Below are 15592 nucleotides of genomic sequence, written 5' to 3' on the forward strand. Positions count from 1 at the left end.
TCAATACTACCAAAATATTTGGGGTCTTTTGGTCATTTCTTTGAGTGTTTTGAAAGCAATATCCTTAGATATTGCAATTTCTGAGCCTTATACTGATTTTAAATGGTCAATAAGTTTTAGTTTCTCGATAAATCGATAATTTTGTAATTACTAGTGATTGCTGCAAACGAATTTTTGAATGATGAAGATCGGAGTTTATTTTTTATTTAGGTTTGATGATAGCTTTTATATAAATTTTTGTATTTTGTGCACTTTTATTTTCCACACATGCAGACAAAATACACTTTTAGGATCATAGAATACACTTTTCATTCTGGGAAGGTTGGCAGGTCTGCTAATGTCCTAGACACGCCGACGTTTTAAAAAAATGGTTACCCATAAAATTTCGGTTATTCAACGCAATAAAAAACACATGATCTTTGCAAAGGTCTAATAAATTATTTTTCTCGAGAAACATCAAATTAGCGATAACTGTCCCGCACAAATCTTTGGGCCTCTTTTTCGCTCACAAAGTGCCCAAATTCGCGACAAAATATGGGACGAAGCCGATTCGTACATGCTATTTTTAAAAATTAATTACGACACTGTTTATAATTGAATATGACTGAAAGTTGGCACACAGTTAGAAAAGAGGTAATTTTAGATTATGTCAAGCGACAAAACTCGTACGATTACCAGAAGACCGTTAAAAATAGATTTTTACTCTTTGGAGTACAATATTTCTAAAACTACAAAGAGGAGAGATTTTGTCGCTCATAAAGTTATATGCACATTTCTTCTATTTATATTTCAAATTTCATTCGATTATGATAAGTACTTTTCCCGTATTCTCACAAAACATCAACTCAATTTGCATTTCAATGAGTGAAAATATGGAGACGGCCATTTTACTCCACCATCGCGCGACATGAAAATGACGTGAGCGAGGCAAGGCTGCCAGATGGCCAGATTTTAACCTGACCAAATTCGACTTCAAAAGTGGCTAAATAAAAAATCATATGGCTTTCAATATTAAGACTGGCCCACTTAAAATGAACTAAATTTTAAATTTTAACAAACAGAAAATTGAATAGACTAGGATAAATGTCACTGAGACAAACATAGATGAATAAAATGTAGAAAAAAGAAACAAAATTATATATTTGGCCTCACACGTGGCCATCTGGCAACCTTGTTCGCGACGACGGATGACACAAATCCTCGCGCGCTTTTTTACAATTAAGGTATTGTTTCGTTGTTATGTCATAGGGATAGTAGATTAACACATTCTCTCTCTCTCTCTCTCTCTCTCTCTCTCTCTCTCTCTCTCTCTCTCTCTCTCTCTCTCTCTCTCTCTCTCTCTCTCTCTCTCTCTCTCTCTCTCTCTCTCTCACTAGAACTAACATAAGCCATTGTCTCACGGGACTGATTGAGAATAATTCAACAGGCATTTTTCGTGTCATTTGTATGGGTTGTACACACAAGATTACACTTCGGAAAAGTTCCAAATGATCAATATTATGTATATTTTAAAACAAATTTATAGTTGACCCTAGCCATACAGCTCTAAAACTATACAAGTTAGAACTCTTCTGATCTCTTCATCATATTTTCTGATAATTTTGCCATAAAATTGCCAAGTTTTAATATCTAATTCCACGTATTAAGCGAGATACAGGCACAAACCAGAATAAAATGCAGAAAAAGCGTCCCATATTTTCCGTATTTTTTTCTCTTTGTGAGTCATCCAAATAAATGACATCTTTGAAACTGCATAACTTTGTTATATATTAATGGATTTTCAAAATTCAAAAAGATTTTTACTCAGTGGAGATAGGGCTTTGATTTAAGAGTAGTATTTCCTACAAAAATAGAAAACAAAAATTTTCATAGTCATTGCTACATCAAATGTGACATGTCTCACAAGAGATTTCTGTGAATGAGTGTTTGAATGATGAAGAACATTTATATTGATTTGGGTTTGTTGTTAGCTTTTATAAAAACAACTTTGTATTGTACCCATTAAAAAATTAGATTTGCATGTTTTTTAGGCAAACCGGTTTCAACAGTCTGTCTTTCAGGCAAATTGATCCATGTGAATTCTCACCATAGTCCATAGACAATACATCATACATCCAGGGGTGACCGTTTTAAAAAAATAATTTTATTTTGAAGTATTTCTTAATTTTTGTCATCAGAAAATTGAGGCATTTGAGCAGCGTTTATATTCCCACCCTTTGCACAAAGACGGCAAGCTATCAGAATTATATGGACAATATGAACAGAAAGCCAAGGTAGGACATGGATTGCATTTTTTAAAAAAGATTCTCCAATATTATCCCAGTGATATTAATTTGAATATTGCCTGTCATCAGAAACATTGATAGTAATAGATTTTCTCTCAGTGAGGTTCTCCCATCGTAGGCAAGGAGGCACTTACTGTGTTTTCTATCCCCCTATATCTGTTTTCTCTCATGCTTTCTGTCTTTGTATGAGATTACTTGGTTTAGCCCTGTCCCTGGCTGGGAGGGAAAACTGTCAAAGTTATATATGATATTTTTTGTTCTGTAAATCATCTCTCTGTTATGTATTGTATTATTTTCGTTTAACATATTTGTAAACATTTGAGTGTGTTCCTCTTAGTGGGGACCTGTGCTTGTTTCAGGATGAGACATTTAGGTGATCTTAAACGAAGTAAACTGATAGTGTGCTCTTGGAATCTTTTTCTGTTCCCTATTTAACTCATTCCCCTTTGTCTTACTTTTTCTTGTGTGCTTTAATTGTAATTCTACAACTTTTTACTATCCCATTTTCTTCCTTTATACTGGTGCTGATATGACCTCTGTTTTGCAAGCGCCATATAACCCTTAACGAAAAAACAAACATCTCAGCGAGGTGTCCTTCATATTTGTTTTGTTTTGCTTTTTTAAAATACTTCAGGGTGTATGTTATATGTTCTGAATCTTCTAATCTTCCATTGTCACCGAAAAAATAATCCTGGAACTGATTTTTTTCTTTCTTGTAAGCCTTTAACTTGAACAAAGTAGAGGTAGCAATGTAAAAATAATTTATTTGAATCCTTAGATTGCAAATGACATCAAGGCCTTGAAAGCAGAGCTGAAGAAGAAAAAATCCTTACTTCAAATGGATGAATTGAAATGTCGCAAGAGAGTTTTACGCAGAATGGGTTATGCAACAGCTTCTGATGTCATTGAAGTTAAGGGAAGAGTTGCTTGTGAAATAAGCAGGTTTGTTAATCATTGACAATTGATTACATGTTAAGAATATTGCACAATTCAGTGTTGCCAAAACTCTGGTCTGGAGCAAAAAATTCCGGGCTCCCGGCAACTTCTGTCAAATTCCGGTGAGGTCAATTTCTTCCAAGGATACCCCCCCCCCCCCCCCCTTCCAACCACCACATCATCATCACTGCCACTAGTATTACAACCATCATCCCTACCACTACTACTGCAACCACTGCCACATCATCATTTTGTACAAATAGAGATAAAATGCTTGTCGTTTAGACAGATTTCAGTTCAAATTTTATATCAATAATATGTCCTGTTTTTTCACTGCTGTAAAGTTTTAAAACAGCATTTTTCTACCTTTAATCCTATTTTTTTTATTGTTGAAGTGGTATAGGAATAGAGCTGAAATCTTCCTCTAAGGTGGGGGGGAGCGACACTAAAAATGATGAATTTTTTCCCAGATTGCTAAAATTAGATTTTGGTGGGATGTTGTCATGTGACCAATTGTCTGCATAAAAAATTGCATGAGAACTTCATCTTCAGTTTTTTCTACTCAAAATAATGTATTTTGTGACCCATAGTATGCTTAAATCCTGCCCATTTTTAGTTTCAGTGGACTGATTTCGTGAAAAAATATCAAATAATCTTTATAACTAAGTAAAGGAAAAAACGTATCAATGAAAAGTAAAAACTCTCCTCTATCATCAACAACCAATCACTTTGTTCTTAATTATGTCATGTGGTCACAATCCAATCAAAGAGCGAGAGGAGAGTTTTTCCCTAAACTCGTTTACTTTGACTTTTAAATGCGTTTTTCTCAAAACTGCAATTTTCGTCACTAAAAACCTTTCTCCTCCCTCAGTTTTTAACCAATCTTCTTCAAACTTTCTACAAATGAGTGTCATACAATTACGCAGGTCTTCTAGGAGCCGGATTTTTGAAAAAAAAAATGAATTTATGAGTAATTTAAAACTATGTAACATTTTTCAAGGGGAATAATCGAGTAATAACCTTGAACTTAATTTTTAAAGTTTCTAATTTAAAAAATATGAATCGGGCTTCTAGAGCCTCTTTATTTTCCTTTTTTCTACCTCTGGCCAAAATATTATGGCAATGGGTTGATAAACAAAAAAGCCTTTGACTTTTTAAGATGTGTTGTTTATTTTCCAATATGGCGTCGTTTCCATAGCAACAGGCAACTTTTTTCGAAAAAAATTATATGCAATCATCCTTCCCAAACATATACATTATGACTGTGCATAGAAGTTTAGGATATTTTATCAAATTAAAAAAATGACCCTTTAGTGTCGCTCCCCCCCTTAAGACGATATCAAATGTAGCTCTGTATGTTTTAATGGTTGAATGACCCACTTTTAAAATAGTCATTTTCTCGATGCGTGATGCAAAGTAAATAGGATTTTTTTTTCTGCCACAAAAATGATGTCTATTAATAGTGAGCAATATGGTTAATGTAGGATGACTTTTTAGAGAGACAACTGTTATGCATGAACGTTTTGGGTAGGTCCGTCATCTACCATGATAAATTACCCTCCATCGCTTTTTTTCCCATTTCCGAGGTATAAAGACCCCATTTATGATATTGAGCAATACAGTGATGACGGACATGACACTACTCAAGAAACAAATGTTATGGACATTTCGGGTATTTTCCTTATCCATCACTATAAATTGCCCTTCATCACTTTTATCATTTTTCGGAGCTATCAAGACCCTATACAGTATATTATGCAATATAATGATTCATGTGACGGTAAATACAACTTTTTATAGAAACGAATGTTATGAACGTTTCAGGTAACCCCTTCATCTAAATGAGATATATTCCTTCATCCTTCATCATTGTTTCCCCCCCCCCCCCCCCCCCCCCCCCCCCCCCCCCAATTTTTCAATCTAATGACCTCATACTCTATATTGAGTTTATACAGAATGGAATTAATGTTTCTGGTTTCCCCTTTCATCTCCAAAAGAGACAAAGAGTGACCACAGCTTAAATTATAATTTGCTTATCGTTTATAAAATGAAAATTGCCAGGGGTTTAAATTGTCTTCCCCTCTTGGTGGCGATGATATTTTGGTCATAATATCTGGAAATAAGAATTTTAAAACATTAATGAAGTAATGACATTCAATACGTTTTGCCTAATTGTAACAAATAGTTACATGACTTGAAATAGATAATTGTAAAATGAAAAATACACACAATAAGTAGAAATTGTTCACCAATCCACAAGCAGTGTACAATATGGGGTTCCACTCACGAAAATGGGTTCATTCACAATAACAAAGCCTTTGAAATGTAAAAATCTGAACATAGACATTATCGCAATCATTATCCATCAATCATTTTTTTTTTTTTTTTTTTTTTTTCAAAATGGCGGCGCTGAATAGCGACGCACAGTTACACCTATGTGATGAATTCTTTTGATATTTATTTGTTTCATGACAACATTTCACTCATTTACGTATTAAACGTTATATGATTGTTCGTATTAATGAATGGTATGTACTTCAAACTTTAAAGTTTAGAGTTCTGCTTCAAATCCTCGGAAAAATCGTTCGTATCAATGTTTTTGTCTCAAGGAAATCGAAATGGCGGCGGCCTTGTTTACTTCCGACACAAAAGTGCACCACTTATTTCATCTCATTTTGCGATTTGTTGATTGAAGACCTATCCTTCGCTTAATATTATATAAAGCGTTGTATGATGATTTAGAATTACAAAGAGGCATCAAAAATAATAAACCATCCTGTTGATGAAGTAGAAAGAATTCATGGAAAAGCAATAGAAAGGAAAGCATTCTCAATTACCAACAATAAAAAAACATATTTTATACCATGAATTTGGTCTTTTGCCATCTGGGAGAAGTTTTTGTCAGATTAAATGTGGAACTAACAAGTATAAATCAACGTTCATTCTATCAGCAATAAAAATGTTGAATATTTCATATGGTACAGCAAAACCAAGGATTCATGCGTTGACTGATTGACTGATTAATTTGTTTAATGTTAGGCTAGATGAAGTGACCAATTGATAATGATGATAATATTTGGTGTTGAATTGCCAAGAATGTAACGAATTGAAAATGAAATGAATATGTTAATGTTGTGTATGTCGCATGCGTTAAAGAAAGAGAGGAAGAGAGAGAGGGAGAGAGAGAGAGAGAGAGAGAATGGGTAGGAGTGAGGTGTCTGTTCAATGTTATAGTTATCATATAACGTTATGACAAGTGTAACTAAATGACAAATTGCCATATTTATGGACAATATAGATCTATTATTATTATTATTATTATTATTATTATTATTATTATTATTATTATTAAATGCGTCCACTTTATATATATTTATATAAAATAACATAGCAAAATAGCCTTAGCAAGGAGACAACTTTTCTTAGTTTGAGCTAAGATGGATGACAAATGAGCTTTCCTTCACGATCAGGGTATTGATTTGATAATAATCAAATTTAAAAAACTGATCTCCTCTGACTCATTAATTTAAGTGTTACAAAGAATGGAAAAGGATTAATGCTTACTTAGAAATATTGAGTTGACGATTTCAGGAATCTATGACATGATTACAAATATTTGTGTAAAAGTGTACGGAGCGTACGACATGGGGTGCTGTACGACTTCACTCTGGTGTCCTTTGGTTCTTTTTATCTCAGGATTATTTAAAACGGAGACAGAGTGATGCCATAATCCAAATGCTTATCTGAAACGATGTCTGCTCCTCTTTTCACTCTTGTGTCTTGTAGTGAACTACAGAATTTGTGATTGATACATATATTCTGTCATCTGCATTTTTTTGCCAAATTGGGACCTAAAATTTGCCAAAATTTGCCAAAAAAAACCCCCCCCCCCCCCCAAAATTTGCCAAGGAGAACTAGGTGTTTCAGTAAAAATTAACACGCGATACAGAAAAAAATATATATAAAAGACAATTTATTACATTTAAGGAGGCTACATTTATTAATTTACACAATGTTAAGCGAATACCGTTGTTACAAAGATTTTAAAGGATCATTATCCGTAGAGAGTAGCTTCCCTTGGTTTGGGCCCAGGCAAAGCTGTAACATTTCTCAAGTTTCGCACCTTTATTTTTTCGTTATTTTGTTTTCGCTTCTTTTTTTTTCCCAAAATTTGCCACGCGATTTGCCAATTTTTCCAAAATTTGCCACGATTTGCCATTTGCAGCCTCAAAAAATGCAGATGACAGATAATATATGCTTGAATGGTTCTCACTCTGTGATCTAGTGATGCTGGGTGGGGATCCTGACCTCCCATAGTGGGCAGGGAGGTACATGCTGTGTCTTCTATCCCCCCATACCCGTTTTCCAATTGTTTCCAGTAATTGTCTTGGAATGAGATTACTTAGTTTTGTCCTGATCCTTGCCGGAGTTCCTTGGCTGGGAGGGAAACAGTCGAATGTATAGTTATAGTTTTGGGAGATATTTTTTTCCTTGTAAATCATCTTTCTGTTATGCATTGTATTATTTTTAGTTTACATATTATATTATATGGTTGGTAAACATTTGAGTGTATTCCTCTTAGTTGGGACCTGTACTTGTGTCTGGATGAGACTTTTAGGTGATCTCAAACTAAGTACTTTGACGGTGTGCTCTTGGAATCTACATCTGTTCCCTATTTGAACCAATTCCCCTTTGTTCTTACACAGCCGTTTAAATAGGGCCCAAACTTTCACTTTAGTTACTTCCCTCATGGCTACCATCAAGTAATGTAAACAATCCACCGTCAGCCACAGTGATAACAGCTGTCAAGACGAGGTGCGTTGGCAATAAATTATGTCTGCAGGTAAATCTCATCGCTTTGAATTTCTCTCAGGCAGAGAGTAGTAGAAATTTCATCAAAATACTCAATTTTCTCAGTCTGTTGTGGACGCAGCATCTTTTTCATAATTTTCAAATATATATGGATACAAAGACCAGCTTTTCCTCTACAAGACGCAATTATTTTTGTTTACATCATTAAATGATAAGTTTGTGTTTTGCTCTTTTGAATAATCAGAGTTTTTTATGAAATAAATATTAAAATTATAAGTTTAAAAATTCAAAATATCAAACCAACACTTTTTAGTGTGAGGGATCAGAGAAAAGTAGATAAAATTATCTTTCATATGATATATACTTTATTATGTAGATTAAGGGGTTTAAGAATGGAGGGTGTGGAAAGGAATCTCAATAATTTTTGTTACCAACAAAGAGGAGAATATTTCATGATACTTCAGAAACCCAATAATAAAACTAGATAGTGATGATAAGAGACATTTATTTAATTTGATTTCATTGAATTTAAGCGGAAATTTTAGATATTTCTTAAATTTACTTATTTAAGTTCTGTTCAGGTCATGGAGAGAGACACTGAAGACGGTCATCACACCAGTACAAATGAAATATGTCGAATTTGTTGTGAAAGAGTACAGAGCCGTGCTGAGAGGATTAAAAGACTCTATAGCTGGGGGAATTAGGGACACAAAACCCCCGAATTGTGCAAATTAGTGATGAAAGCATGATTTTTTAATGAAAAAAAGTTCGTGCTCTAAGGTTTAAATTGTGATATAGAACCACTTTCTCATCACTCCAAGAGCTGAGATATCAGCAATTTAAATCGTGTAAAAATTCACGGTGGTGATGAAACTTGCCGCCTTCACGACATTTTGCTTTGGTGTCAAAAGGTCAGACTACGTCATCGGTAACGAGTACACGTGTACACTGTTGCTTAAATCGAAATCGGAAATATAACTTATCATTTATTCATAACATACAACTTATCAAATTCATTCATTTAAGAAGAGAGTAACATAATTTTCAAAAGTATTTTTTTAAATCCAAAAGTATACCAATTTTGTTATTTCAAATTTTACCGGCATCGGAACGCGGAACATGAGATTGTGAAATCGAAGAAAAGTTGTGGTGGTCGAATACGAATACGAAAAAAAAAAAAAGATTTTTTCCACCTCTCATATCTTTTGTATATTCCGATAGCTTTCAATGAGTATAATTTGTATTTGGCGGAAAACAGACTAGATCTGAAATAATCTACTTTGACAGGCCCATTTTTGTCAATTTTCATCTTTTATCTACAAATAAGTGTCATATAACATTTTAAAGCTTGAAATATGATGATTCAGAATTTGTAAAAATTATGAGCAGGAGACGATTATGTAACTTTAAAAAGTAGGTCAATCAACGGTGACCCTGATTTACATGGAAATGCAAAATGAAAAGAAATGTTAACAATCTGAAGTGAAAAATGACTCAAAATACACGTACACAGGTCCACTTTTTAAAAATAAATAACAAACAGAATATATTTTGTACTTTGTATAGAAACTAACTTTATTATACAACAAGGGGGATAATTACATGAGACAAATAACGAAAAAATATTTTTTGTAGTATTTTAAACTTTCATTTCAACTTTGAAAAAAAAAATGGGTCCTTGTTTTCAATTGTATTGTCAAAACGGGTGACAACAACCCAGGAATAGGTGTCTGGAGGATCCTCTTTCACAAATCACACACTCTGCTCTGCACATGCGCATAAATAAATTGGCCCGCTATTCCTTGGGAGAACTGCACGGTGAAACTCCCTCTCCTCCAGTACCTGGTATAAAAGTAAAAGCAATATATAAAGACATAGTTGATGACAAAAGCACTGCTTTAAGCATATTTGATTTCCACTGCTTTAAACATATTTGATTACTCTCTTGAGAAAATAAGGCTTATAATTGCGCATACGAAAGGTGTTTTTAAGAACAAATACTCACACTTATAACTGTTGTTTGCTACACCACAGAGGTTCAATTGTGAGGATATGAAATGATGTAGCATATGAATCTAATAAAAAGATATATATAAATAAGTCTAAAATCTGATAACAAATTTTTTTTCTGGAACATTTTGGCAAGTCGTACAGCATTTTTTCCTTTCAACATGTAATTCAGTACTTTGGTGCTAATACGGATTTTATCCATATCGGTTAGCAAATTCACAGTTGTGGAGTAATATCTCTCAAGCCTGTGTATCTTGTATTGTAGCTAATCAAAATTTTCATACTGGATAAAATGCTTTTAGATCAGATGGTCAGATCACAACGCAGCATCCTCCCTAAAAGCAGAGTGAATGTTGTAGTGACACAAAAATTTGAGATAAGAGAGGCAATCAATATATTTAATATTAAATGTTTACAAATTCAATTGATTAGCAATTTGTGTTCTTAAACAGATAGAAATGTTCAGATTTGTACTTACATTGAAATATTCAGCATAGGTTACCAAAGTTTACATTTATTAACTGTATATTCATCAACAATGTCCAAGTCCATATATTTCAGAAATCCTGGTGCCCATGCAGATGGTGCCCACGCAGGTGACAACAAACTTTATTTTGCTCAAAAAAACTTTTTCAAAAATTTCAAGCCAAAAATCAAAGTTTAAAACACAAAACCAGAGCAAGATTAATGTCTCCAATCAATTTTCAAACACTTTCTTTCATAATTAATAATAAAATAGGATATTGAAATTTGGTGCACGGGCAGAAAATTGAAGACACGAAATCTCCCATACCCCATTATTCACTCTAAAAACAACTAACAATGTTAATTTTTTTTGTTTTGTTAATTTTACAAGTTTCCTAGACCTAATTTTAGTCACTTGAACAAATTTGTAGTTAAAAATTTCAAAGCTTGCCTGATATATAGAATTAAGTTTCCTTTGTCACATCGGAGACACGAAAATAACGCGATTACATAATATGCAGGAAATAACTTATAAACAAAAGATGGAAATAATTTTTAAAATTTTTAAATCATACAAATTGTAGTTAATACATCTAACTTTTGTTAAAAACAAAACATAAAGTTAACCTTAAATGGAAACTGTTGATTCACTTACCTCATTTGATCCATTCTAAAACGAAAGTAAAACCTTCGTGTCTTCAAAACGCCACTTTCGCTCGGTAAAAAATCCTTAAAAAATATAAAGGAGCAAAATGTCGCCACCATTTTGCTACCACAGCTCCAGGAAGAGTTGATCTATCAAAAACAGCAACTATAATCACCAAATCTCAATTAGATTTTGATTTATTGTGTCGCCCATGCAGAAAATGCTTTTCCTGTCATTATTGTGTTTTCCGCCATTTTCTTAATGTCTTTTTGAATTAGAATTATTTGAAAATAATAGACTTCCGCTCTATAAACAATGCATCGCATTCTGCGGTTGCTAGTTGTGTCGTCTGCATTCGGGTTGGCGAGGTCACGAAACGGTGTCTACTTGAACTCTGTCGCCTTTTACCCACCTCATAATAATAATAATAATAATAATGATGATGATGATGATGATGATGATGATGATGATGATGATGATGATGATGATGATGATGATGATGATGATGATGATGATGATGATGATGATGATGATGATGATGATGATCATCAGCAGCAGCAGCATCATCAAGGTCATCATCATTAGCAGCATACCGAGCACCTAGATATAGTTTAAGCATCAATGTTTATGTGTCACACTAATTCAACACAGTTATGTTATTATTGTGGTTTGCGTAATAGTATGGTACAAATCAAATTTCAGGTTGAAAATGTCCGTATCATCATCTTTAACATCACGGTCATGAACATCGCCTCATCCCCATCACCATCAAGTCACTTAACCCATTAAATCATGGCATTGACAATGTACTAAATCTTGTACTAACCACTAACAATTATATAATGGCAAAATGCAGTATTGATGTGGATTGGTCAAAATGATTCATTTGTCGAGATAAAAAAAAATAAAAATTAGACTGCCCAGCTCTGTCAAAGCGCACATATTGTGGTCAATGGTACGTGACTTTTGTAGCGTAGCGTTCTACCAGCTATGGTGTTAAGACTTTTAACGGATTAGAAAATGATAATGACAAGCTAGATTTGTCTGTTGAAGACCACTCTCAGGATACACTCGAGGTCCTGAAGCAAAATGATACCAACTGGCACAAATTATGTCGCTTTGATATACGGCCACAAAAAAATCAGAAGGCTTGCTGTGAAAAATGAGAAATCACAAGAAAACTTGTCAAATTATCTCGATGTAGACATTCTCTCATCATCCCACTGTCCAAGGAGGCAGAATATGCGTTTTCCCTCAGATGACGTTATCACAAGAAATAGGACACATTGTACGCTTTGCAACAATAAGATGAAGCTTCCCTCCATTCAATAATGAGAAAAGACATGAACGAAAATATCCGCGTGGCTGCAGAAATTATAAACGATGTCCAGATTCTCTCCATGTTCTGAAATGGTGATTTGATTGCGCAGGAAGTTCATTATCAGGAGAAGATTTGTCATGTCCGTTTTATGAACATAAAAAATGCTGAATATTACCAAAACAAACACAGTTCTAGTTTTGCTGTTGCTGAAATTGTTTCTTCTTCTTCTTCTTCTTCTTCTTCTTCTTCTTCTTCTTCTTCTTCTTCTTCTTCTTCTTCTTCTTCTTCTTCTTCTTCTTCTTCTTCTTCTTCTTCTTCCTCTTCCTTTTCAAGCTGAAACTTCCTTGTGGAAGGTTCAGCAGCAGCATTCCCAATTGTTTTTCTGGGAGTTATCCAAATTGTTCCTAGGTCTTATAGTTGAGGGCAGAAACGAGTGAAGATGGTAGTCCACTCTAGATTGTGGCAACATAAATTTGCCAGGTTTCCTCTTGCTCTGTTGGAGGCGGTGTACTGACACCTGACTTTGTTTTTCTGACCTTTGTAAAATACATTTAGTTTTTCTTCTCTCTCCTTTCCTTCAATGGTTCCAAATGGGGTGTCATATATATGGCTTTGATTCGTTTGAGGATTTTGTTGAACGAATTTTATAGCTTTTTTTTGGATTGATTCTGTTTACCTAATTTCGGAGGTGTGATCGGGATCCCATACCTTTCCGCTTTACTCGAGTGTTGGTCTAACATAAACGTTATAGCATTTCTCTTTTATTGTTTCTTCTCAAGAATCCCAGGGTGGAGTTTGCCTTCCTGCATATGTTTGCAATGTGGTATTTCCAGGTCAGGCGATTGTTTATCGTTACTCCGAGATATTTTGCTTTGGTGACTTCTTATAGTGAGTTGTGGTGTATTGTGTATTATCTTCCTTTCGTTGGTAATTTTCTGGAATCAAAGTCCCGATGAAGAATTTCTGAGTCTTTCTTATGCCTTATTGCTCTGTACAAAAGGCTGTCATCCCCAAATATTCTCAGTTGAGTTCCGAGCGACAATCTTTCAGGTAAATCATGGATGTAGATAAGGAACAAGAGGGGACCCAGTACGGTACCTAGGGAAACACCTGTAGTACTGGAGCTGACTCTGACATTGCTCTTTCAGTTTTTTACGATTATTGAGAAAATCCATTATCCAGTCGTGTGTGTTACTCATGATTCCATATCTCCGCAGTTTAATAGCCAGAGTATGGTAATTGACTTTATCAAATGATTTACTGAAGTCTAATAATATCACATCTGTTTAGAGTTGTTTATTCATGTTTTCTGTTACGTCGTTGCAAGTTGTTATTCGTTGTGTTTCACAAAAGCTCTCCTTTCTGGAGCCATGCTATATATAAAACATTCAAGTATAGAACAGATCAGAGAGAGAGAGAGAGAGAATGCTGTGAAAGAGTTTGCACCCAGTCGTATGTTCACCCAATCAGGTTCAGAGACAGACTACCAGGCCTCGACAGCTAACCTCAGGAAAGGAAACATTTTTAGCCTTCAATAAGACAACATGTGTTTTTCTTGAACACACTCACATGGAAAAAGCTGACAACGAGATATTGGCTTTATCTTGCCCCGTTAAATAATTCAAAGAGATCAGGATAAACTAGAAAAGGCTGCTGTTGAATTCTCTCAAGTCTCCCAAGAAAAATGTATTCCACAGTCATTTGTCTAATAAATATGATTTTTGTTGGATCCTAATCATCTAAAAATGTTAATATACGTCACCAAAAGTTTTTCATTTTCGAAATTAATAGTTACCAACATCACCATAATCACTACCACTATCACCACCACCTCATCATTACCATATTCATCATCATCTTCATCATCATCGCTACCACGATCACCACCACCTCATCATCATCCCCATCACCATTATCAATACTACTATCTCCATAATCACCTCATCATCATCATCATCATCATCACTACCATTACCACCACCACCATCATCACAACACCATCAACACCATCCTGATCATCATCTTCATCGTCGTCTTCGTCATCATCATCATCATCATCATCATCATCATCATCACTACCAAGATCAGCACCACCACCACCTGATCAACATCATCATCATCATCATCATCATCATCATCATCACTACTATTATCACAACAATCACCTCATCATCATCATCATCATCATTATCACCAACATCACCTCCTCCACCATCTTCACCTCGATGACGACCAACACAAGTAAAACTGACACCAGCACCATCTCATCCTCTCCCACCACCCCCCTTCCAGTCCTCATAATAAAGCTATACTACCGGCCCATACGGTTCCTATATCACATAAAGTCATATTTTTAACAATTATAATTATTTAAACCAAAAAAATCAACCGCTTACACGGGCTAAAAATAATATATTTTTAAAGCACCGAATTGTCAACAAATATTTCATGGATTACGCCCCTTTGTTTTAATATAGCTCATATAGGCGGATTTTCATCTCTCTATTTTACACTGTTAGAGGAATTTCTCAATGTGGTTCTATATCAACATCGATTAATAGTGGTCTCAAGTTACTTTGTACCAAATTTGGTGCTTTCATCACTAATTTGCACAATTTTACCCAAATTCCCCTAGCTACTAGACGTTATCAACAATTGACTATGGTTGGATGGGAGCATCACCCTTGAATCATATACCTATGATGTTCGCATGGGTGTACGATCCGATAGTGATGTCGTTTCTTCTTCTCTTTACTGCCTATCCTGCTTCTTTGGTTTGTGATTGTATTTTTGACAGGGGATATTTTTTTTTCTGTAAATCTTCTGCCTGTTTGTTCTTAGTTATTTATAGTTTAGCTTATATCTTTAGGTTATGATTTTGATTTACATTTGTACTATTTTTGTTAGATTGCTTGTTTTTTTTGTTTCAGCGGTCTCTCATATAACCTCATTTGTGTTGGAAGAGACCTAAAGCAATAAACAGACAAACAGACAAACAATTGACTATAAATATAAATGAGAAATTCTGACATATTTAAATATTTCAATTTGCGAGAAATGTATCTCACTGGTACATAATTTAAAGAAATGTGATGTAGGTATTGATACCTTTGGTTC

General features: G+C 34.4%; 1 protein-coding gene across 1 annotated transcript in view; it reads left to right on the plus strand.

Moving 5' to 3' along the window:
* The window catches only part of LOC144979222 (exosome RNA helicase MTR4-like), a 171522-nt gene that overhangs the window by 119629 nt on the left and 36301 nt on the right, over window positions 1-15592 (plus strand). Inside the window, exons 20-21 of the mRNA XM_078925833.1 lie at window positions 2178-2273; window positions 3064-3227. Coding sequence (XP_078781959.1) covers window positions 2178-2273; window positions 3064-3227 — 260 coding nt within the window. The remainder of the gene's footprint in view (window positions 1-2177; window positions 2274-3063; window positions 3228-15592) is intronic.

This window comes from Berghia stephanieae, chromosome 1, assembly GCF_034508935.2.
Source record: "Berghia stephanieae isolate SIO BIC M18660-M18661 chromosome 1, UCSD_Bste_1.3, whole genome shotgun sequence".
Classification (NCBI taxonomy): Eukaryota; Metazoa; Mollusca; class Gastropoda; order Nudibranchia; family Aeolidiidae; genus Berghia; species Berghia stephanieae.